General features: G+C 39.1%; 1 protein-coding gene across 1 annotated transcript in view; it reads right to left on the bottom strand.

The window, feature by feature from the left end:
* Positions 1 to 489: 489 nt before the first annotated feature.
* IP6K1 (inositol hexakisphosphate kinase 1) overlaps positions 490 to 26,736 on the bottom strand; it is a 29,201-nt gene continuing 2,954 nt past the window's right edge. The window contains exons 2-6 of the mRNA XM_063292022.1: positions 12,714 to 13,059; positions 9,590 to 9,800; positions 8,581 to 8,753; positions 7,902 to 8,077; positions 490 to 6,209 (exon numbers count right to left, since the gene is read on the bottom strand). Coding sequence (XP_063148092.1) covers positions 5,703 to 6,209; positions 7,902 to 8,077; positions 8,581 to 8,753; positions 9,590 to 9,800; positions 12,714 to 12,936 — 1,290 coding nt within the window. The 5' untranslated portion in view covers positions 12,937 to 13,059 and the 3' untranslated portion in view covers positions 490 to 5,702. The remainder of the gene's footprint in view (positions 6,210 to 7,901; positions 8,078 to 8,580; positions 8,754 to 9,589; positions 9,801 to 12,713; positions 13,060 to 26,736) is intronic.

Raw genomic sequence — 26,736 nt, 5'->3', positions numbered from 1 at the left:
CAAAATTGAACTTAATGTTTTGTTTTGAAATTGTTCTAGAATCCATTCAAATAACTTTATTCTGATAATTAGACTTTGAGCTGAACATTTTTAGTAAGTAGCTGAGAAGAAGAACCATTTCTAACTTAACTGCTCTGAGTCCCTCCTTGGGAGGGAGATGGGCGGTGATAAAATTTGATAAACAAACAATGTTCTCTAAGGAAGTATGTGTAATGAGCACTCTTTCAACAGTTTTTGTTACAAAGAACTATTGCTAGAGTCTAGAAATAACTCTGTCAGAAAGTACAAAAGAAAAGTATGTTTTGAACCATAGAAAGTGCTGCCTCCGATTTCTTATGGTGTGTCATCTCAGGCAGCTCCCAGGCAGCAATTCCAATCCTTTTTCAATCCACTTTCTCGGCCCAGCTGAGCAATAAGCTCATTTTAACGTAAGTTGTTAAGTTTATTACATTTGGTAACATGGAAACAGCAATACAAGGACAAATGCCCTTCAATAAATGTCCACAGTTTATTTATGTACACATACAACTTTATACACAACAGGAGAGCTAAAGGTGCAGTGAATGGAGTAAGATACTGTTATTTCTCATGCCCAAAAGCACTGAAATAGACTATGGAAAATATACTAGAAGTTTGTAATACGATGCGGCATCCCTCCCAACAAGTCAAAAGGGACAGATGGAAACCACTCCCCTGTGGTGCAATTCTGCTCCTTGCTCTCCCAGTATGTAGCATTTCTTCCCTTTCAAAGAGTTCTCATAGAGACCATTCTGCACCCACCCTTTTCAAAGTATAAAAACAACAGTTTGCTCCTGAGATAAGCATGCAGTAATAGTACAAATACAACCAAAGCCGGAACCTGATGAATGACTCTTTCCAGACTTAATGTAAAACAAGCAAAATACATAAGCCTAGAGCCTTTCTCCCCCTCCCCTCAACCAGAAAGTTAAAAAAAAAAAAGCCTGAAAGCAACAAAACTTGCCTCTCTTTTTAAGCTTAAAAGGTAAACTGTCTATTGAGACCCTTTTCCAGCAAGCAATAAAGCAGGGTCCCTTGCACTGGTGCAGAACAACACATCCCCACAGGCTGCACCTCCATGTATATCCCAATAGCCGCAGAACATATTGTGCTCTCCACGGGCTCGCAGCAAGCTGCTGGTGTAGTTCCCAAACCAGATCTTAGCTAGCTAAAATGCCTTTCCCCAGCGGGAACTTTTTCCCAGTGGGAACTTCTTTTTGGCCTCTTAAAGCACACCAGCAAATTCAACCTGTGAGCAGCAGGTAGGCAACTGGACTCTGATTCAATTTATAAGTTGGTCTTCTGTGAAAGAACAGGATGCACATGGAAACACAGCTGCTGAAAGGATAAGGGTCCAGAACTGAAACTAACATTCAGTCTCCACCAGCTTTTAGCAGAAACCTGGAAAGGTTTTCTTCCTTCAATTTCCTTAAGGTGCAAAAACAGATACAGTAAGCGTGTTGAATTCTAATGCAATATATTCCCCATGACAGAGGTCTTCTTTGGAATCACAGAGCGAAGATTATCCAAAGTGCAACTCTCCATTACTCAAGGGAAAATATTTGAACAAATCTTTCAGAAAGATCATGCAGCAGTTCCAGGCTACAAAAGGCGCCAGTAAAGGCACCTGTTCCACCTGAAAGAGCACTATGTAACTAACAGGGCAAGATCAGAAATTGGTTAAAAAGCACAGTGAGTACTAACCTTAGCTGAGGAAAGGAAGAGACACTTCCATGGCAGCAGCTGCCATCCATATAAAATAAATGGAGTGGTGAACTCTCATTTGGCCTTTACTAGTAAGATAAGAGAACCCTTTATATTGTTCATACACCAATGCTAACAGTGCCTATGTATTGCTAGAGAGAGAGCTGGCTATGTATTCCGGAAGGCTGAAAAGCGGATTCATCGTCTACATGAAGGCAACTACACAGTGCGTGCAAAATCCTGCCATAAGGGTCATCACCATTGGACATAAGTATCAGCAAACTGTAAAGGGCAATAAACAGGCTCTGCTGTTCCAGAAGGAACAGACTGAAAACTCTTATTTACATGAGTCCTCAAAAGAGGACTTGAATGTATACAATGCATGCAAAATGGCTTTGCTGAATACAGCTTTCCTGGTCAGCATCCCCTTTACCAAGTATGTTCAAACTCTCACATGGATCCTGTGTGCATTTTAATATCGGATTGATTAGACTCCTGTTTTCTAATGAGTTAGAAAATACAAGAGAAGAATCAACATCCCAGTCTTAACTACAGGAAGAAAGGAACAAGCTGCTTTACATCAAGTTTAAAGCCAACTGAATGTCACACTGAGAGTTTTGTTTTTATTTCTGCAAATTGTCCTAGGTATCTACACAACACTGCAATAGAGCTTTCCAGTTCAGTGACAACACATCTAAATAGCATGAAAAGCCTGATTATTATTTTGTATTATTCTGTCTTCAGTCATGAGGTAGAACCTACAGAGAAGTGGCAGATTACCATCAATATGGCCAATGACCTCTGCGGTAAAAATAAGATCGGCTGCAACAACAGATATTGGGTTCTGCCTTACTGATTACATTATCCTATTAACACTAAGAAAACAGAAGATGAACTAATACTGTAGAAAAGACATAGGACAAGTTAAATTTGTTTTGTGTAGATTGAATTCCACTTGTTTTAAGGAAGAAGGGGACCAAGGATGTCCATTCAAACGTCTCTGGTCTACTTGTCTTGGGACATATTCTTTCTTGGACAAAGTTCCACAGTTGTTATGAAAAACAGCAGCAACTGGGAACATCTACTTAGCAGTTACTTAGCAGATTTCCATAAACCATTTAACAACTTAAGCCCCAGAAGGTGCTGCAATAGACCTAGTATATCCCTTTCATTTGAAAGGTGCGCTTTTGAACTAACCGCCACATCCCTCAAGGCATGTGGAGGAAAGTTGCTGAAGGCAAATACTCAATTTTCTACCTTTGGATTTGTTTGTGTATCTCTTGGTGCCTTTTGGAAGGCCCTTTTACTCTACAGACTTGATTTCAATTCATAGAAAATGCCAGACTGCAGAAGATGAGTTTGCCAAATGCCAAAAAGGGTCGTCTTAAAACTGATTTGTATGAAGTCTATTTGAATCTACCTGTTCTGACAATCTTTCCTAATAACTCCTATAAATCTTTCCTTACACGGTTTTGCCAGTACTCTCCCGTTACTCTAGTGCTGATAAACTGTCCAGAAGCATATGTACACACGCATACATAAGCTCTGCAAGAGGCAAATTAAGGGCATGTGTCTAATAAAGACCCAAGCTGACAAACTAATTCCATCTGTAATTTCTGAGCTTGGTTGCTTTAACAGTAAAAGATAAATTCTTCAAACATACAAGGTACTCACCAAAAAACAATCATAATTGTCCTTTTGCTTAACTTGAAATTAAAGATTTGAATTTGGAAAGCTTATTGCTGTAGAACAAAACTGTGCTCTGCAGTTACACTGTCTGAAAGCAAACCACAATGCTAAAATACCGACAAAAACGTATCTTTACTACTTTTTACTTTTGTATTGAGCAAACAGAATTACTAGCCTTATGAAAACCTGGAAACAGGAAAGGAAAAAAAAAGCTATTTACAAGCTCTAGAACTTGCAGTGTAAAAATCTGAATGGTCCAAAAGTACTTTATATATATTAGTTTTAAAATGAGGCAATCACTACAACAGGAAGTAAGCTTTGTAGAGTGGCTTTCTAGATCGACTTTTGTTGATACAGCTGAGGGGCTAAAATTTCCTTCCACTGTTCAAATTTTCACAGACATTCTGAAAAGGGCTGTTTAACTAAAATGGGACAACACAGATATTATGATGCCACAATCTCAAAATGTCAAAAAGTAACTCACAGAATACTTTTTTAAAGATCCAGGAATCAAGAGTACTGCTGGAAGAAGTGCATCATTTTCTTCCTAGTGTAAAAGTCTTTGCCTTGTGAAAAAAAAGCAAGATCTAAGATTAGCACTGGTCAATACACCAAGGTGGCACTCTCACCTGCCTTTCAAAATGGCATCAGCAAGGTTTGCTTCTGCAGATCCTTACTGGCACTAAAAAAAGTTCAACCAGAAGTTCCTTGATGAAAAAAATCCCAAAAATGCTTGCAAGTAAATCTATAAAGGCCATAGACACCCAAAGGGAGGCACAGATTCGACGTGAGAGTTTTAGGTCAAACACTAGCCCTTCTTAAGAACATCCACAGTAGAGTCTTAAGACAGCTGTCCTCAATATTAATGACATGACATCAGTTCCCCATTGTAGCAAATCCCACAAAGTGCATTTCCAAGAGGTCTAGTAGTGCATTTATCTCTGCTAGGCCTAGCCTTAACCAGAGCAACCACTCTCTATGGTTCATACAACACTTCTTGGTGCTGTCTTTGCTTTCAAGAGCTGCAAATTGATTATGACTCTCCATTCAGAATATTGTCAAGATTAATTTTACAAATTATTGACATGTCACCCCATGCAACAGAAGCCCACAGACATATGTGGGGCAAAATGTGGTTTAGTTGCATTCAACTATTTACTACTTGTAGGAACAATGCCAGCAAACACCAGCTCCCTGAGGTGAAGATAAGCACAGGTGGTAGTACTCTTTACCAGAAGGCCATCATTCAAAGCCAGACAGGTTCTTCCATCCACAATGGGAGTAAGTTCTCAAAGCAAAAACACCAACTTCTCATCAACTGCCTGTCGAGTGCTTCACTACTGTGGATGGAAGCTGCATGGAAGAGTACCATTTTGGCAGGAAGGCTGTTAGGAAAGGAAGGAAAAGGAAATGACCATTCAGCATCACAGGGTCTGGGTGTGACTGAGGCTGGAGAAGAGACTACTGTGTTTACCAGAGGAAAGAATTCATGCCTGATAAAACATCATTAATCCCAGAAAGTATTTTAAGTATCTTTAGCCACCTTAAGTGTCCCATGAAGACAGACATCAAGACACTGTTGTGGACATCTGATTAGGTATTCCTGGAATCAATCATTTCAGTTAACTTCAGGAGATTGGGGAGGTATGGAAGCTTCATCAAAATGATGCAAAGCAAAATTATTAAAGCATTGCACTGGTTTCCCTTTGGTCATTTATTTCCCCAGTTGGGATGATCTGGTAATGACCAGGTTGGAGAAAATAAATGAAGTATTATCTGTTCCCTCTAGAAGAGTATTTCACATCTGCTCAGGGGCAAAAATGACAGTGTAGGGCATGTGTAAATCATGTGCATTGATCAGCCCCAAAAGCTTGAATATGAATGCCCATTTTGAACAAAAGAAGTTCAAACCATTGTGCCTCACTGGAAATTTGACAAGGAAGTGGAATATTGGAATCCCAACATCTGTTCTTTCCCGGGGTGGGGGTGGGGATCAGTTTCCACATTTTTGAAAGACATAGGGCTATACACAAGGGCTATACACAACACCAAGCCCCAGACAAAATGCCAAATGCTGGGGCCCATGAATTGATTTCCCCCACAAAGAGTTCAGGCTGGATAGTGAAAACCGAGAACCATTTTGCCAGGATCATCCAGGATATCAAGTCCTTTGTCAAATACATTGAAACAACACTGTATTTTCAAAGCAGAAGAGTCCACTTTCTCTGTACCAATAGTGGTCCTGTCTATTCCTATCCTTGGGAAAGAAAATTAAAGAGTCCAGCCCAAGGCTACTGATTCTCATCCCTCATCTGTCCTATTATGTTGATAAGGCTCTCTAGTCCAAACACATATCCCATATCAGGGCCATCATGTACAGTGGGGTCATCCCGAAAGCCTTTGAATGTGCTGTGTGCGAAGTCAATCATACGTACATCCACCTTGGGCTGGAAGGAGAGAGATTCTGTGCTGCTGACATCTTGTAGGTTGTCTGTGAGGGAGAGGTCCACTTGTTTTAGGCGCATCTCTGCTCTGCGTTCCATGTATGTCTCAGAACGGGTATCCTTCCCATCATAAATAATGAGCAAGGAGCTGGAATAGAACCTGTAAGAGGCCTGCCTCTCCAATACAGCCTTTAGACTTTGCAATTTGCTGAGGATGGGATCAAAAAGGTCCTTTCGTAGTTCTATGCCATTGTGCAGGTACTGGTAAAGGGCACTGCGAAAACCCTCAGTGGAAAGACCTCTGCCATAATATTTGTTCCTGCACAAATAATGCCCAGTATTCAGCTGATATACCTACAACACAAGGAGAAAGCATGCATTACTTTAGAAGCACAGTCACATTTCAGGACTGTAAGAAAACAAAGTGGTACTGATCCATTATTCTTTTCTATAGCCTGTCAAGAAAATGCTTCTACTGTGAGATAGCAGCATTCATAAGGACTGGCAAAAAGGAACAGAAGCACCAGATCAATCCTTCAAAATACAGTTTATACCAAGAAGGAAAAAAGGAAGTGCCTTGCTCTGCCAATTTAAATAATTACTAAGGGCATTCCTCTCCATTAGGCTACGTAGCCCAAAAAGCCCAGAGCACTAAGGACAGGATTCAAACACAGCTAAATCAAACACAATACAACTGAACAGTATTTCCAGGCAGTTTGCTCTGTCTCCTCTACATAATGCTAACAGTTATTAGATATGGGTACAAGCTTTACTGTTTCCATATAGGACCAAAACCTCTTCAATCTCTTTCCTGAAATCAGTACTATGAAACCGGTACAGAACAACCCCCTAAAAATCCTGCTAGAATTTTTTAAAAGCATAAGGAGAAAACTGCTGACTGGATAGCTAAATGCCTTCCTAACTGTAACTGCCCGGGGCATTCTCATTCCCAAGTAAAACATCCCACAATGGCCAATACCCCTAACAAAAGTCACAGAAGGAACAGTTTCTTTTAAAGTTAGGCCATTCATATCAGCTTGGAAATCCAGAATATGGCTGACAGTAAAATCAATAAAAAGTTTTACAACAAAGTTATTTCCTACGTGGTCACCATCCAGCAGAGGGCACCAGCATGCAAGGCATGAAAAATACCTAGCTTAAAAAAAGCATGTCCCAAATACTCTAAACCAGAGATCAGTATGAGGTTGTGCCCTGGCTAAACCACATTCCCTGTGTTTTGAATGAACTGACTTGGAAAAGGAGGGTAGTTCCATGTTATATCCTTCCATCCTAAGAGAGGAAACAGAATGCCATTTCCTGTTGTCCAGCCCTACTATCCAGTGTACAAAGATTCTCTTATGAGTCAGAGTAATCTCAGTCCATATCTGTCATTCCAGAAAGCCCCATGACTTTTATGGGGAATAAACTCTATCAGCTGGGGTGCCTATGCTACTCAGAATTCAAGAGGACTGAACTCATTTAGCTAAGGAAGCTCATACTACAGATCTCTGCTGTTAAACAATGCATTATTCTACAACCCCTCTACCCCACTTAAAAATACAATTCTGTATTTATCTAGAAATAAATCATATCATGTCCTATGGATATATTCCTTGATAACTCACATAGGATTTGTCATTCTTTTCCTCAACTGAGATCTGAACACTTTTCAGTGGTTTCAAACGTTCCTTCTTTAGGTTTGGCCCTTTACCTCACAGAGGGCTGAAATGCTGAACGGGGATGAAAACAGAGCTTGAAGCCTTTTGCAATATCTGCTAATATGCTTTTAAATAACTCTATATGGACTAGAAATATGTGCTTGGTTTAGGGAGAAACAGTGTGACATGCATTCTGTTAATACAACCATTTTTTAATCCTCTCCTACCCACACACATCCTGCCCCCCAAATCTATTCTGGTTGGACCATTTTCCAAAGTGGGGAAGGAGGAGAGTCTCAGGTTTCTGCAGCAGTTGGCAAATTATATCGAAAGCTCCATACACAGGAAGAGATCACCAGATACATTTTGCTGGCAGTTCATACAGTACCTGCATTCCACAAACTCGGACTCCCAGTGTGGCTGAAGTGCTCTGTGCACATTTCTTCATCTGCCGAGCAGCCTTCTCCTCAGATGCATCGTCCCCATGTTGTCTGGTCCCCATTTTCAAGTCAAGCACACAGGGAAATTTGAAATGATGCACTACATTCTCCAACAAAAGAAATTCTGAGATGCTGGTCAAGGAGAATTCATCTCTTGAAGCTCTCTTGGTTTCTACTGAAATACTAAGACTTCTCTCTTGCTTTCTAGAGGACATTCTATCACCAAGCATACGTTCAGACAGACAAAAGAACTGAAAGAAGGAACCACGTACTGTATGTTCCAACTCACCACCAAGAGAGAGGAAGAATTTCATCTTCAGAAAGAGATGACTCTTCAGGAAAAAGAGGATTCTAATTTGAAATTATTAGCAGAAAAGAACAATTCCCCATGCTGAAAGTAAGAGCCAACTTTCCCTCTCAGAAGTAGTATTTGAGTATTCATGACAGAGTACAGGAAATGGCCAGATGAAAACTGAATGTCATGGGGAACTGTTGCACCATTATAGTCAATACCCACAGTATGAAGAACAAAGGCAGACACACTTATTAGAATCCACACAGGTATTGCATAAAGGTGATCATGTTCTAAGCACCATATTATGGTAGATTTTGCCATTTGGAGGATACTGTAGAGCTTTCGTTCCTTAGACTCCGAGCGCATGCGGCTCAGTTGTTGCTTGTGGCAACGCAAACTCCATGGATTAAAGCTGATCTTTTCGGAACTCACACTACTATTCCCATCCAGCATCTGAAATGGAACATCCGAATGGAAGCTCCTGAGGCTCCTTGTGTCCTGGTTGCTGTGGGCACAACATAATGTGACATTAAAAAGCTCTACATCTATCTATCTATCTATCTATCTATCTATCTATCTATCATCTATCTATCTATCTATCTATCTATCTATCTATCTATCTATCTATCTATCTATCTATCTAATTTGTCCCCGCCCATCTCCTCCCATCGGGGGACTCTGGGCGGTTTACAACAATCAATTAAAAACAACAACCATAAAATACTCAGAATAAAATACAATAGTAAGTAATATAAATAAAGGTAAAAATAAAGAATCCAGGTGATGAAGAACCTAAAACAGTCCAAGAGTGGGAGGAGCGGTCTATAGCAGCCATCCCCATGTAGATCTATTCCCCTCTCCGCCCCAAGCGAGGCGGCAGAGCCAGGTCTTCAGACTCCGCCGAAAGGCCAGGAGCGATGGGGCCAATTTCACCTCCAGGGGCAGCATGTTCCACAGGGCGGGAGCTACTGCAGAGAAGGCCCGCCTCCTGGATCCCGCCCGATGAAATTCTCTCACAGATGGGGTCCGCAGCATGCCCTCTTATTGACAAGAATTGTTACAGCAAAGAATAACACTTGGGTTGCTAAGCTTAATTCTTTTTTAATATATATAATTCTGTAGAAGACAGGGAGCATGCTATACCATGAACGTACTGGCCAAACATTATATTCTTTTTGTGTAAGTATTAAGGCCTTTGGAGGTACCTGCCAGAAAACCACTGCCAATCTCTTATCATGGATCATCAATTCTTAAAAGAAAATCAAGAGGAAGCTTAAGAAAAGGAATTTCTTAATAACTCATTAGAAGCAACACACACACCCAAAAAACACAACCCAGTACCTTTCCAAGGTCTCAGAAGTGAGCCCTGCTTTCTCCTCTTTGTGCTCACTACCACTGCCTGGTTTGTTGAGGCTCCTGCGAGAGTGTTTGCGACGTGGCTGGTCCCTCTCTGCTGTATCATCTTGCTCCAAGGCTTCACTCTCCACATATGGATATGCTACCAGGTTAATATAGCCATCACTGTCGCCCTCAAAACAGACAGACACTACACCTGCCAGAAATGAGACATATGAAGCATTCCTCACATTACATTTTTAAATAAGTAGATTAAAAATAATAAAACTAACAATTCAATGGTTTTCCCAAGGAGCAGATTAGAGAGAAAATGAAAATAAGGTTCATAAACTTATTAGCTGTACTACCAAGAAGAAAAAGAAGAGAGGGCAAGAAGCAAATCTGCAACTTCTCCAACTTGGGTATGTCATACCACAACCTATTCATAGAAAATAAAAAACTATTTCCTATAAATATGTAGGTATTTGCTCTTTTCAATGGGTTATGTAAAGCAGTTGTGGACTGAAAAAATAATGGTAGATCTCTGAATGAGTTGCAGAAAATCACTAAATGTTTCTAATTCCCAATAGTTTAATTATCACAGTAAATGTCTTACTTGTTCCCCTAGATCAGGGTTCCCCAAAGTGATCAATACTTACCCTCAAGGGTCAATGGGACTATCCAAGAGGTTGATAAATGGTTGGGGGTCAAAAGGGGGTCAGTAAATGGCTGGGGGTCAATAGGTGGCTGGACCTGTCTTATATGATGATGATCATCATCATCATCGTGCTATTAGTTAAAATATTAAATTATTTTCATACAATAAATGTCGATGAACAGCCTGAAACTTCATGAAGGGGTCGATGAGCTGAAGAATTTGGGGATCCTGCCCAAGATTATACTGCTGATATGAAAGTCTGGGATAATAGGCAGTCAATTTTGGGGTGAAATAACCATTTTCTCCATTAAGTTCTGCCAACTAAATTGCAGAATTCTTTCTTGTTAAACATGTATCTTTTGCACTGGGCTCCAATTAGTCAAATTGGATCAAATCAAATTAGTCAAATCAACCCTAAAGTCTGCCTACCCTTGTAAAAAGCATTTGTTGTACCATGAATGGGACAGTTTAGCTTGAAGAGATACCAATTGTTTAAAAAATTGTTAGAAAACTGGCCATTTTTTTTAGCTTGAAGAGATACCAAATGTTGGTATCTCTTCAAGCTAAAAAAATATTGCCAGTTTTTGTGGGAAAAACTGGCCAATGGAAAAAAGGAATTTATATGCAAAAAAGAGAGAAATTCCACACTTTAAAAATTCCTTTTGATTTGGCAGGCAACAGATAAGTAATAGATAAAAGTCTATAGCCCAGCATATATTCTACAACAGTGAAATCCCTTCTGCCAGATGGTACCAATCTGATTATCAAACTTGATTACTTGTGAAGGAATCAATTTGTGGGGTAACAGGCACATGTCATCATCATCCAACTTATATCCAGCTTTCCCACCCAGAGAAACACTGCCTACAATAAACACTAGCCATCTCTGATCCACCTAATGCAACAATAAATTTGTACAGCTAAAACTTTGTTACAGAGGTAAACATAATGAGGCTGACAGTATATATTTAAAGGACTAGTTTTCAAATTCCAGAGTGGCATAAGTGCCTTTTTCAGGTACTAGGGGAAAATATAGGATAGCAATTTATATAGTAATGATACACCATAACAGCAAATAAACGTACTTTGGAGTCTGTTCTATGAAGGTACAATAAATATTTCAGTGTATCTAGTATAGATTCAGCTCCAGTTATTAATTACAGAGTTTCTGCCCAGATAATGCCTTCCATAAGTCATTCCTGTCCATTTGTTGGCACACTCACAACTTGCACACCAAGCTTAATATTAATGTGGAATGACTCCAGGTTTCTCATTGGAGATACACCATTTCAGCAGTAACCAAATCTGGTTACATGTTTTCCTAGATCAGCAACAATTCAGGCTTTACCTTGTTAAATATTTTCCCAATAGCTTTAATAGGAAAAGCTACATGAAATTCTGACCCATTCACCCTCCTCATTTGCTGTAATATGGTGAATATTTTAAAAAATCTGATGTATTATAGAGAGAGATCTGAAGATTGGTGTGTGTGTGTGTGTGAGCATGTGTCTTTTCACTCATTCTTTTCCAGGCTTTCAAATTTGTAGCTGTAAAGTCTCATCTATATTTGTAAGTAAGTAATATACCCAGAGATGGAGTTCCATTTTTGTTCAGTTTTGAATTTGCCAGAACTGATTTTTCCAGAAAGAATTTGAATAAATTGGATTAGCAGCTTTTCTGGTCCCTGCAATGTTCCGCTTGGTTCAGAGAATAGAATATGGCAATTTTTTATGATAATGCATTATCTCAAAATTTATGGTCAGATTTTATGTGTATCCCACCCACAAACTCAGGCCACACTTTCAATACTTTGGACAGATTTGAGTCATGATTTTAACTAGAATGACTCAGTTAAATCATTCATTATTACTAGTCAGAAAGATCTAATTAATCATCACTTCCTGATATAAATGGAGGCATGTTGTTTAATACAGCTATAATGCATATTAATCAGAACTGATATATGTTTCATTTTGAACAGGTAGGCACACTCTATCCATTATAAAAGTTTTTATTAGATGAATTTTCAGAAAAAAATGAGTAATTATTTATTTTATTTGATAGCAGAACAGAAACATTTGGCAAACTACTTCAATTAATTATGGATGTTTACTGGATACTTTTGCCATAACATGCTAGAATAACTATAATCAAAAAAGCTTGTTAATACTAATTTTTATGCTTATTTTAGTTTTCTACCAGAGAAAAAATTCAATGAAACAAGTACATGCATTGTAAAACTCTTAATTCCTTTAAATGATTTCCATCTATGACTGTAGATTAATGAACCAAAGCCAGTAATTTAAAAGAAGTTTTAAATATAATTTCTAAAACATCAAATTAAAAAAAGTAAAAATCCATTTTTTATTTTTCTTCATTTAAAAGATTTCTATAGCTGCCTATCTTATGCAACATACCCCAAATTCTGTTGTTTTTATCTTTGGGTGTTTTTCAAAGTATTGGGATACTCACCTTTATACTCAGGTGTGAATTCCTTCATTTCTGGAGGCAAAGACTCATAAAAGCGCTGTTCTCTGGTTATGAGAGGTTTGCACACAGTGTGGTCATCGTAGCGCATCATGCTGCTGTGGCCGCCCACCTGATGGATGAAAGGCTCCAACAGGACCCCTCGGCCTCCTGTGTGGGTTGCGTTCTTGCCATGCTTCCCCACCTCCATGGTTTGACAAACACACATTGCGTAGGGCACAAGTCACACACTTGGGGCATGGGGAGAGCTGCATGGAGTGGAAGGAGCAGTTTCTCAAAAAGAAAAGTATCTCGCCTCAGTTAGATCAGTAAGTGATTAGGTGCCAACAGTCTGCAAACAGAGAAGAGATGCCACGAAGCTTGGTCAGCAGCAATGTAATAAACCTCTATATTTTGCTGTAACAATTGTTCCAACTGCACCTGCTCTATTGGCCCCACGTCAGGGAGTCTGAATTGGCAAGATCCTATCATTTGTTCTAAATTGCATGGTACGTCCAATAGTTAAGCTCTTTTGCACAATGGCTTGCCCAATGTAAACTGGGCAACTCTTTTACCATTTTAGCATATGGGCACTGAGAACCTGGATCCAACCAACACATAGCTTTCTGATTTACAGACTAGATCTTTAACATCAGAAATAGAATGTATTACTTTTTTCTAACAAAATAGTCTCACTGACAGGCCGGCTTTCACTTATCTCAATTCCTATTAAAAAGTGAGGTTTTGCTCTCGTTGAGAGCTTACTTAACATTTAAGGAGGAAGTCAAAATGTAATGGTTCCTAAACTGGACTGATTTCATTGATTTTCAGATAAACATAAATATCTGATGTTTAGCTGCATTTCAAAAACTTTTCTCAGTAAAGCGTTCTTCAAGGGCAAGTGTGCATGACTATACAACCAATCCTTTGGATTCATAATTTTTTTGCAAGTTTTGTTAAGTTCTGTGTTTCTAGCTTTGGGCAAAAATACCAAAAACATCTTTCCTTTCATTTGCTCATCTCTCTGTCCCCCTAACTAGACTGAAGGGAGAACTCCTTCAAAGAATGCCTTAAAATCCCCAGCTGTACAGCCTAGGGTGTGTTTAGAGGTTGAAGTTGATTAGTGCTAGCTTAGCAAACTTCATTTCAGGAGTATTCTAGGAAAAACAAGCTTGTTGGTTGGGAGAGTTACTTCTCTCTCAAATCTATAAGATAGCTTATATAGTAAGCCCCTCTCTTGGGGGAGATGGGAGATAATTAAATTTGAATAATAATTAAAATAAAATAAAATAAAATAAAATAAACCTCTAAAATCCAAAAACTAAGTTACACACAGATAACTAGCTATTGGGTCTTTCTCTGTCCTTTTCTGGTTTACTCACATAATTCCTTTTTTTAAAGACAGCATTAGTACAATGCAGATTATATTAAATAAGAGAGTTATGATAGTTTTGCTTTGTTATACTTCAATAAATTTATCATCCATGATCAAAATGTGGCTCTGGAGTGAATGATCAGTTTCAAAGCAAGCTGATATACTTTGTACATGTACATTTTAAAAGTAGGTAAACTGCTTTTGGCCTAGGCATATGTGGATTACCTTGCCTAGATTTCATTTCTAATGAAAATATAATTCAGCATGTGTAGAAAAGCCTCAACCATCCAAATCATAATGAAGCACATGTTATTGAAACAATGTCACAAAAGAGAACATAAAGGCTGATGTGATCCATCTACCACGGTTAGTAAAAAAAATGGCTGAAATGAGATCCCTATCCAGCATTTAATTCTGGTGGTCCATCTGAAGACAGATAAAAGGTGACTGGACTACTCTGCAATTTTTTTCAGTGATCTACAACAGCTGCTCAGGAAGTTGAGGAAAAAGTTGTTAACATATTATTTAGAGCAGTTACATTTTTAATATAACAGAATCACAATTAAAGTATTAACCCACAGGAAGCAGGTGAGAGATCCTTCCATTTTATCATTCTATGTATTTATTTTACTCAACAAAATATCCTTCTGTTCATGTGGAAGTTGAACCCACAACTTTAGAAAGCAATTATTTGAATAAGGTGTTTTGAAGAGTCCAGTGGTATTTTTCCTAAAATGGTTAAAGATGAAACTCTTGCATGTTAGCTGAAGCTACAGAAGAAAATACTAATTAACTAGAAAGAGACAATGTTTTGAGGATACTAATTTGTATTATCAAGTAAGAGATACATGTTGCATAAGTAAATGGCCACTTGTGTGACAGGCTTTTTCATTCTCCCCTTTGTCCTAAGCCATCCCCATGTCTTTTCCAGATGCCCACCAATCCTTGCTTCTGGAATGGAAGATATAGGGGGCCACAGGGTGCATCCACTTTACTAGTAGACACTATTCCACTAGCAGACAAGCAACTGGATTTATTCTCGGCAAAGAATTCATAACCAAATACTTGAGCAGCAACTTGCAATATGCATTTCATGCACACATTTTCTACTAGAGTAAGTTCCTGTTTTACTTTCTTATGTTATGGTACCCTGCTTTCCACAAAATGGAGACAAGTATACAGCCTATGTTTCCCAAGAGGTACCTACTTTATTTCCACTTTCATAGCAAGGGCATGCTTTCCATAGCTCAACCAGAAGCGAAAACAGAAAATGACTGAGTCAGGCAAGAATTACTACAGTTTAGGGTAACTGCCAAATACATAGGCAGCTACTGTATGGCTCTAATTTGTCCAGTGAACCTGTGCTAAATTTGGTTAAACTCAGGAAGGGTTGCATGGGATTAGATGATGATGTGGCTGTGATGGCTTATGGGTTAAAATGAATTTGGGGATTGAAGTTTGCATTCTGGGTGACCAAATATGTATCCGGTTACCTTAAAAAATCTCACCTTCAGATGGGGAATCTGTTAAGATAAATGAAGGCAAAAGTTCCATATATGCAATGCCTGTCCCATCTTTGGGTAGGGCAGATTCATGTGTGTGAAGGCAAAACTCTTGAAGCACGTTTCTATTTATTCATAGATTCTATTAATTTGCTATGTTTGCCTCTTGTCTGCCATGTTTTTGGGGTGGCTTCATATCTCAAGATGAGCAAGGGAGAAGTCTTGTCCCATTGCCACAGTTCTTTAATAATTAAAAAATAGAATATAGCGTGTGCTAGATTTCTATCAGGAGGGGAACCTCTTTAAGATGGCTGTTCAGCAATCCAGATTTGAAGGGGCAAAGGTGATTCAGAACTCACATGGGTACACATGTGTCACTAGTTGATAACTACTTAAAGAAGCGGCATCTTTATCTGGGTTGTTCTGGAATATATATGTTTGAAATGTTCGCTCTGAATCACTTTTCACCCTTTGAATCTGGATAGTTGCATAGTGGCAATTTTTTTATTTTATTAACCATTTTAGAGACTTTAAGAACATGATCAACTGGACAGCACAAAACGCAGGAACTGAGATGGATGTAGTGAGTACTTTAGCCACTAATGGCTCAGAGATATCCCTATTCAAGGACAAACACTTAAAAACAATTCTTGTTACTTTGTTATACTGACAGAGTTGGCCAAAATAACATGTTCAGCGTTTAATCCAGTCACACACAGTATTTAAGGGCCGATTTTTGAATTACACTGCCACATAAAAGCCATCAGTCAAGAATCTGCAGGTGTTCATACTCCCCACAATTTCATGTAGGTGACATTCACATTTAATGACTAATGCTTCAATATGAAATATTTCTATGCAGGCAAAGTGCATTAAAAGTGCAGCAGTGGAGATATGAATACAAATTCAAAGGTAACATGGAATGAAGGGAGGAATGGAGCTCTAGTTCATATTTAATTGACCTTGCCATGCTAAAAAACCCAGATGTTTTGGCTTCAAACAATTGGGAGAAGGAATAGCTCAAGGAGAATTATACAACATTACCTGAAAAATCTGATGAAACGGCAAAAAATCATTGCAGCCTTAAAGGGGAAAAGCTTAATCATCAGACTAGCTAAACATAAAACAGATGCAGTTTAAATTATTCCAGCCTTACAAAGCCAACAAAACAGCATAGGCAAATATTTCCTTTTCCGTAAATATACTCTGGGTATTAAATGCACACTGATATAGGCTCCAAGCAAATTGTATCTAGATTTGCATGCTAAGAACCCTTACTTAAGAAAGCCAGTTCTCACCATTCATACATACGTTCTGAAGTGTCTGCCTTTCAAGTTAACAACTTGGGTAGCACAGAAATACATGGAAATTTTGTCAACTATAATTCACTGCAGAACCAGCACAGGCCAAAGAATTCTTTATGGCACTGAACTCTTCCATGTTTCTTTTTATATGCCATTTCATTTTGCTGAATTATCCAATTAAGTAATGAATTTAAGCTTCAGTAGTTCTGGTCACTAACAAGGACACTGCTATGACAAACATGTTTTATCTTCTTTTACAAGATTCTAAAATTAAAGACAAGCTGTGTATTTGTAATTCATTGTCTAACCAGGGGTTCTCAAACATACTCAGGTTGCAGAGGTTTTTTCCCCAGTACCTCTGATTCACAAGATGGCGGCCATGGGCATTCTCTGTAGACCAAATGCCGCTGTTTCCACTGTACCTTAGGAAAATTGCCATGGAAGCCCCCTGTGTTTGAGCAAATTTTTTTTTGCCTTAGTCTTTCATGGAACCCCATCAAGGTCTAATATAATCTTAGGGTTCCATGGAACATAGAATCCTACTGAAAGTAATGAGTTCATCTTCACTTGGAAGTTAACTGCTTCATCAGGAATTAATTTTTCCCAGCATATTGTCTTTGTCTAAACCGCAAAGAGCATCAAAATCTACTTGGCCTAAACACAGTTTTAAAAAGTGTTTCAAAACTTCATTTTCCTTCAAAAGTTCTAGGTGAGCATTACATCCCTCACAGTGGCCAAAGAGTTCCCTCTGAGTTGTTCACAAAGAAGAGATGGAGAGACGTACCCATCTGCAGTTGTTCCCCTACAAGGTGGTATTTGGAGGCAAGCTGCCCCAACCTGCAGGCAACATTGAGTCTTCAAGACTAATAGTCTTGATGGATTTGTCTTCCATGAATTTAGCCCACTTTAATGGCCATCACCACAAATGGTATAATAAATATAATCAATTTATAAAGAGGGAACAATGAACACAATGTGAATATCTTCAATTTTATGGGAATTCCATTCATGAATTAGTTATGTTAATTAATCCATTAATCTCAAGAAAAGAAAAACAAGTAAACCAACTTGCTTGAAGAACAGTTTGGGAAAATGATGTGGAAAAGGATATAACAGTTAATTTCATATGATTTATCTACAAAACAGTCAGAAATATATTTTCCCTGGCAGCTTTTTATTTGCTTAAACTGAAAGAGCTTACAATCTGATCCATTCCTCATTATTTCTTGCTGGGAAATGGCACTAAATTAAGGAAGCAACCTTAATCAGGAAGTAGACCACCCTTAGAGAAGGGGGACTTGGTGTGTCATACTGTTTTCCACTTCTAGCCCCTTCTGCTTATTTTAGGTACCAGGTCACTAAATTCTCAGAAGTTTTTGTCTCTGGCTACTGCTTACCACCACAAGGTCCCCTCATCCATGTTCTTACTGTAACTCTCTCAGAGTTGTGCCCATCCTAATTTTGGATGTGGCATTAGTTGCAACCACAAGAAAGGGGGAGAAGAGTGGCTATTGTTATTCAGGCCCTTATCTCTTTGAGAGGCATTGCTCTGCAGAGAATTAGTTGAGAGGCCCCCTTTGTGAAGCTGGGCTCTAGAGAATAATTGGGATGTCTAATGCTGCGCTGACCTCCCTCCTTCACAGTGGCTTCTCTGCCTGAGCTGCTCGACATCATTGTCAGGTTGGTGGTGAAGGTTCCTAGATTGATAGTTTTGAGATAATTCAACCTGCTTTCTCTTTGTGAGGAATTGGAAGTGGCTTGGGAGTTGATAGCCATTACAATCATGAACCTGATCCACATCACCTTGACAGAAATATGCAAGAACCATTACCTAGGCAATATTCTTTAAGTCCTAGGATGCAACATAATATTTGGAAGTGGTTCAGGCAAACCCTCCTTAATTCACTGGAGTAGGAGGGGAGGTAAAACACAGTCAGACTTGCAAGATTCCATTACAGCCTACTTCAATAAAGTACCTCAATAAAGTATAATTCTAGTGTTCCTGTGCAGTTTTTTCTTTGCTGCTCTGGTCTACCTAGTAGAGCTGATACTGAGGGGCCAAAACACATAGGTGGTCACACATTACATCTGCCTTTTTTCTCTTGGAGCAGTTGCAATATGATATGAGATTGGGAGACATTAACATCTGTCCCTTGCCATGGTCAGATAACTCTCTGATTGTTTTGGAGCTTTCAGATGCTCCAGGAAAAATGTGCCCATTTGATCAATCCACTCCAGGCATCTGATAGATCTAACTGGTTTCCAGAGGGTGCTTGGGATTTCCTGAGGCCCTGGTGATCAATGTGACTGAAGCTGTCATCACCTCCTGGAACAAGAGGGTGACAACAGCCTTGGATAAAACTACACCTGAATGGCGTCTCTCTGAATGCTGATCCTGGGCAACTCCTTGGTTCTCTGAGGAACTCCAGAAATATAGCAGCAGAAAAGACATCTAAAGTACTGCTGGAGAAAGACAGAGAACAAGTCCAAATGAATAAGTGTATGAGCCCATTTATCCCACACTCTAGCAACAGAAGTGGCAAAATAAGGCTGTTTTTCCACTGCTGTTATGTCAACAGATTGCCAACCAACAGCCCTATTTAAGATATTATCTGGAAGAACCATTAGCCTGTGAGTCTCAAAGAATTGGACGGTGTTCTCAGAGCTGTCAACACTGCCACCTATGTTAAAACCATGTCCTTCCTGGTTGGTTAAGGACTGGGAGGTGATTTGTAGATGGGTTCAAAGAGTGGTAAATTCATCCATGAGGGAGAGAATGATCCCACTGCCTTAAAAGAGACAGTGGTATGTCCCCTCCTCAAGAAGTCATAACTGGACCCAGGAGAGCTGGATAATTTTTGACTGGCCTCCAACCTCCCTCTTTTGGGCAGAGTTGTGGAGAAGGTGGTAGGGTTGCAGCTCCAAATGGACCTGGAAAAAGCAGATTATCTGGATCCTTTTCAGTTGGATTTCAGGCCTAGGTATTGTACTAAAGTGGCTTTGACTGCACCTTTGGATGACTTCTGGCAGGACCATGATGGGCAATGAAACTCTCCTGGTTCCACTTGATCTCTCAGCAGCTTATGATACCATTGTTCACTGTGCTCTTCTGGACCTTCTCAAGAGTTGGGAGTGGGGTCTCTCTGCTATTGTCATGAGCACTGATGGTGAGCAGGAGGGGGCCCCTATCCAGGGGGGAAAACGCATGTGTAGTAGAAAGAATTTGAGCTGTCATTCAAAGAGACACAGAACAGACCCACCTTGGCTTTTGGGGTTTATCTGTATGGGTTTTCTCACGCTTCTTCAGTTTGGTAGGATTTTCTGTCTACTGTAGCAGTAATAAAACACTAGAGACTTATTCCTCATCTCGGCGTGGCTCCTGCTTGTCAGGATAGCTATAATAGTTTTCCTTTCTTCAGGTATGATTCCAGTTGGTGTTGGGAGGTGGGGCAGAGGTCAAGCCAGCAGGGCTTGATGCTTTTCTCATTCCTATTTTATCATCTACAAAAAGCCATTGGGTGAGGTCATCCAACAGCACGGGGCTGGGAACCATCAGTATGTGGATGATGTCCAGTTGTATCTCTCAACTCTAACCAAGCAGATGATGCTGTAGAGGGTCTGTCCTGGGGCCTGGAGTCGGTTAAAATCTGGATGGGGAGGAATAGGCTCAGGCTCAATATTAACAAGACCAAGTAGATACAAGGACCCTCTGCTTCCAGGGATTTTCTAACTTTAGTTCTTTCTGAGGCGGAACTTGTGTGTTATTTAGTCCTAGATTTGCAGTTTTGATGAGCAAGTTGCAGCCATAACCAGGAGGGCCTAGTGTACCAATTACACCCTTTCCTGGATCAGGAGACCTTTCTCACAATCACTCATGCCTTAATCGCTTCTTGTTCAAACTAATACTGTCTACATGGAGCTACCTTTAAAGGCCACTTGGAAACTAGTGATCGTTAAGAATGCAGCAGTTTGAGGAGTGATGAATGGACGTTTTGTCTATATGACACCACAAGCTGCACAAGTTGGCTTCCAGGTGTAACTTAACAGGTTGGTGTCATCTATAAAGTCCTTCATGGCTAAAGGCCTGTATATCCACAGGACCACCTTTTCTTATTGTCTTCAGTAAGATCTGGAGCAGGGCTGCGCTGCTCCAGGTCTCTTCATTAGATCAATGCCAACTTATGAGACTTGAAGATGGGTTTTTTTCTGTGACTGTGTCTGTCCTCTCAAATAGCATTCCGCCAAAGTTTGTGTGGCTCTGACTGCTGCCCTTTAGGAGACTCTTGAAAACCTGGATCTTTCAACATGAGTTGGGGCAGGGGCTGAATGATATTCACTGGCCAATGCTTGTAATTTGTGCAATTGCTGTGCTGTTTTCCTAATGTGGGTTCTTAACACTTTTTTTAACAATATTCTCTCATCATTGCTGTTTTAAATTGTATTTATTTATTGCTGTATGTCACTAAAGTTGCTGTGGCAACTGAAGTGGTTAATAAATTGATTAAATAAATAAACAACTCATTTGGAATGCTTGATTACCTTAGCCAATTTTCAGATTGTTTTTCCGTTCCAGAAAGAGTTAATTTATAGCCAGTTTAAAATCAGTATTTTTATTAATGTAGGCAATGGAAGTAGTAGGAAGTGTCTAATTGATTTTATAAACCACACCAAGGTAGCAGTTACTATTCACAGAAAGAAGAGTAAAAAAATATGAAGGATGAATAGAACAACATTATGAACCTGAGAAATCAAACTGAAATTCAAGAGCACAAAAGACTGGAATGAAATTAGTAGGAAAGATCAATCACAAGATAACAAACTGATATAAATAAGATATAACTGCAAAGATCAAATTGGATAAGGAGACACTGGTATCCATGTGCAAATATTAAGACCACAATTCAAATATTCTGCCCAGTTACCCTGCCCTCAATGAATGAAAACCAATACTATATTTAAAATTAGTAAGGTGATATAGAATATACAACAACAAAAATTTTGAAGTTTAATATACTTATATCATACTCAACAACTTTGAGTATTTGTCAGAACATCCAGTTTGATTCAATCATGTTGTAAAAATCAGGTGGTCCCTAATCATTTACTGAACCTACTAGAGAAAAGCTGTTTTGAAATTTAAGCAAAAAGTTTAAGTACTAGAAGTGTAAGAAATTTATAATGCTACCCTGGAACAAGTTATGAGATTAAAAAACAGTCTTCCTCAATTCAGCACAATGGTAGTTGAGGAGACAGAAACATGGAAGCTTGTGACAGAAGTACACTACTGTAACTCTGGCAAGTAGCAGAGAAAGATCTCCCGTATGCTCCACCATAGGAAGCATGAAAACAGTCATTACTTTTTCAAAGTGGTGGCAAGCTGAACTTTGAGTTGACAGGTATCTATAGAGGGAGGGGCAGTAACATCAAGCAGATAATGCATATGACTGGTGCATGATGATGTCATCTAGCTTCTACCAGACACCTATGAACAGTGTCATAATTTGCCAGAGAAAAATTGTTACAGATTTTCCAAAAGCAGTTACAAAAGAGTTCCACTTTGTCTTTACAAATGAAATAGCAAGAAAGCAGGCCCTGGAAATAGCTGTTAGACCCAATGATGGATTAATGTGCTTTAGCCAAAATCTGAGGGTGTGAAGCAAATTCATCTACAAAATAATCAGCAATTGATTTGTCCTCTTTCTTTTTATTTGACAGCATCCTGACCCATAAGGCATAAACTATGGACCAATCAAAACCTGAATTTGGGGTCATATGCAAGAACCTACTTTATTTATTTATTTAATTTTAAATATTTAATTTCTATAGCCACCCATCTCAACAAGTGACTCTGGGCAGCTTACAACCATAAAAACCATAAAACAGTTAAAATAATTAAAAACAATTAAACAGTACAAAATAAATATATACGATCACCAAGTAAACAATGCATAGATGTTGGTATAGCCAAGAAATGGGGCCCTTAACACACTCAGGGCCCCAGGCCTGGGCACATAATCAGGTCTTCATGGCCTTACAGAAGGCCAACAGGGTCGGGGACATCCTGATCTCTGAAGGGAGAATATTCCAGAGAGCAAGCACTACAGCAGAGAAGGCATACCTTCTAGTCCCTGCCAACCAACAATCCTTGGCTGACGAGACCCGTAACATGCCCAACCTACCAGACCGAATTGGATGGGTAGAGACAGCTGGGAGAAGATGGTCCTTTAGGTAACCTGGTCCCAAGCCATGGAGGGCTTTAAAGGTGACAGCCAGCACCTTGAATTGCACACAGAAGCACTTCCAGTGTTCCTCACTTGATTTTGCTCAAATTGCTATATTTGAGGTCACAGCAAAAATTCTCCCAGGTACCTAGATGTACATATCATTTGTTCATTTTACAATTATTCTCAATTTTCTCAGTCATCTTAAGCTGCTGCCTTTTAAAAAAATATTTCTGTAATTATTGCTGCATCTTTATAGTATAATAAAATATACTCAGTTAGTCCCTTCTTGTCTCAGTTTCTTTTCTCTGGTACCCTTTTCTTCAAGCCACCCATTCTTCCCATTTTCTCTCAGTGGACCTTGTGTCCTGCATCCTTCTTTCACATATCTGACCTCTATGATCCCTTTTTCCTCTCTTCTTTTTCTCATGCTAACACCTTAGTGTCTCCTTTGTGGATTTTAGTTCTAGACAAACATATAACTCACTCAAAGAAAATGGGCTGAAAGTTATTCAACACTTGAACAACTGATATTCTATGCCATCAAATCACCCTGACAAATCAATATTGGAAACTTCATATCTAAATTATAGTGCAATTTAATTTTATTATAGTAAAACAGAAATACATATATACAATTTATATAATTTTGCATATAGTAAAACTACATACATTTAACATAAGCTATTAGAATTCTTCTGCATATAATGTATGATTATGGGCAGGTGCCAACACATTAATTCAACCTTGCCAGTAGCAACTCAGAGGGACAATTGACCATTATTTCCAGGAAAGAAATGTGCCACAGCTTTCACATAAACCATACTGGGCAAAGAGACATATGAAGATAAATATATAGCCTTCTTTCCAATATATTTACAATATCTATCTGACATACCCTGCTTGTCTGGGATGACAACCAATCATTCCTATCCCTGGCAGGTAGATAGAAAATACTAAACCTGCTGCTGGAATGTGTAAGGAATGCCTAAGACTAAATAAAAGACTCAGACTCTAAATCAAGTTTAAGCTCTGGCTTTTATTTAGAATAGAATGCACACCAGTGAAAAGCTGAGAGTGAGGGAAGCGCGCCAAAAGTTGAATTAAATAGTCTCGCACCAAACAGCGCTCCACCCCCACACTCCCTGGGTGTGCCCCACGAGTTCCACGGAGTGACAGGTCATCCAGACTTGATAGGTGAGAGGTTGTCCAGCCCCATTCGCCCTGGGCATCGCCCCGTTTATCTTCCTGCGAGGTAATGGTCCATTACCGGGCGATTAGACTTCGATATTCCTCGAAAGCCCAGCCGCACCCTTCCGAACCTCGCCCTGATCATTTCTTTGACAATGGTGTCAATGGTCAATTACCGGGCGGTGAGGCCTTGTTGTTCAATAGATCTCCCAAATCCATTACCTTCTTTGTCCGGTTTATCGCCCGCACCTCTCCAGTCATTGACACACATCTGTGCTTTGTCATGCGAGCCGTTACAATGTCGCAAACATCGCAACGGCAATCATGACAGAATGGTAGCATAGCATTATTTCCACTAATCTTGAGGAATCAGAGAGCCTACGTAACACTTAGTATGGTGGCATTCTCTCTTTCAGGTATAAACATAGCTGTCATGGTGCTACTCTTCTTTTATTGCATGAAGTTCATGACTTGGCCTACAGTTTTATCACCACCATAGTGAGACGAAAGCACAGTCAGATGGCTACAGAAAGCTGGTCCTATTTAACTACTTGTAAGACATCTTCATTAAAATTACTGACAGTGATATGGTAATAACATGATAATCAAAACCACGGTCTAGAAATAGTCTTTGTTCAAAAAGTTAACATCAATCATAGTATAACATAGCCATATAATTTAGCACCCCTTTGCTTACCAAAGAAAAACAGAACAGAACAAAATGCAATTGCAGAGTGGCTGGTTTATATACTATTCCAGGATTCATTGTCAGTTATTGAAAGCAAGATCCTGTCACAGTTTACAAGCTGGAGAAACAATGCTATTGTTTTCTACCCCCTTTGTCATGAAAAGGCCAAGTGTCCAAGGGGGTACAAAAAGACTAATGACTGTTACATCTTGGTAAGCCATTCTTGCTTTCCTCTTGTATTACGAATAATAATATATCTTAGAAGACAAAATCTGTATCTTAAATAACACTGAAAGTCAAACAGAACACCAATACTATCCCAGCACTTACCCAAATAAAGTTTATGTAAGTCAAATTCTAAATTTTGAGCTAGTTTCTGAGACTTCCTTGTTCCTCAGCTCCTCCTTCTGCCCTGTCTCCTCATACCACATGTCACTACGTCAGCTCTTCCTGAACTAGCCAAGAGTAAATACTTCATAGACTTCCCCAATCTAATCCAAATGCTGCAAGAATGAGCAGAAGTCCTTATGGTATTCTCACTCTACAAATGAAAGGTTATGATGAAACACCATGGAGACATTGCATAGCCAAACGAGTACACAGAAACATTCACTTTTGCCCAAGGGCCATCCTAGTGATTTGGCATAATACCTAACAGGAATGAAACTTACTCTTCCTGTGCTGTCTTTCCAGAGAAAAGTAAAAAAAAATGCTTATTATTCACCTTTTATAAAACATCTTATCTGCATAATATGCAGAAGCAGCAGCAGAAAAGCACAGGCTCTACCATTTTTCATGTGCACATATAAATGTTGAAAGCTTTATTCTCAAAAATGATGATAATCCTCAGATCTCAAACAATACTCCATGGTATAAATTCTGTTTCTAACTTCTGAGGTCACAAACAGAAAAGTTAGACCTTTCTCTAGAAGTTAAAAAGAAAGTTGAAAAAAACCCCAAACAATATGAAGTAACACCATGTTCATTTGCCATCAAATTCTTTTTTCCAAATGAGAATAGCATGCATTGCCTGGAAAATCAGGCTTCAGCAGAGTTCCACATGAATACCAAAACTGAAAGTAATATAGAGCCACCCTGGCAAGCCAACCTTACTACTTACACTTATCTCAAAAATTTGGATATTTTCATTACATAATTTGTATATCATAACACAATATAAAGGATTTTCAGTGGCACTGTGATCAAAGATAAAAGCAGTACTGTAGGTGCAATTTCAACACAGACTAACAGACTAATTTTATCTTGGTGAATAAAAATAGTTTAACATTTACACTAGCAAACTTTTTTGAAAAAGTGAAAAATCTAGCACTGGGAGGAGACATTTAGCCTATAAAGCCCACCTCCCACTTAGTGCTAGTATCCAAACTAAAACTCACTGATATCAACTTCCGTTAACAAGAGAAACACCCAGAGTTTGGCAGACAATCCTAAAATACAGGCAGATTAATAAAAGAACTGGTACTTTTAGGTATTTGGATCCAACCATTTAGGATGTTACTACTATTTAGGACTGGGGTCAGAAGTAAACACATATACCAGTATATTTCTTTAAAACTGACCTAACAGGCAAGATAAGAACCACTAGACAAATTCTGTACTGCACTCTTTACTGACTCAGGTTTCCATACATGTGACACAGAAAATATAGCAGTATTATTCCAACTGAGCAGAGACCGTGACTAGATTACTACTGATGCAAATTATGTAAGCACTGCCAGTTTGTCTTC

The sequence above is a fragment of the Candoia aspera genome, chromosome 2 (assembly GCF_035149785.1).
Source record: "Candoia aspera isolate rCanAsp1 chromosome 2, rCanAsp1.hap2, whole genome shotgun sequence".
Taxonomy (NCBI): Eukaryota; Metazoa; Chordata; class Lepidosauria; order Squamata; family Boidae; genus Candoia; species Candoia aspera.
Note: the sequence above shows the minus strand (reverse complement) of the source record. Positions and strands in the feature narration are given on the sequence as shown.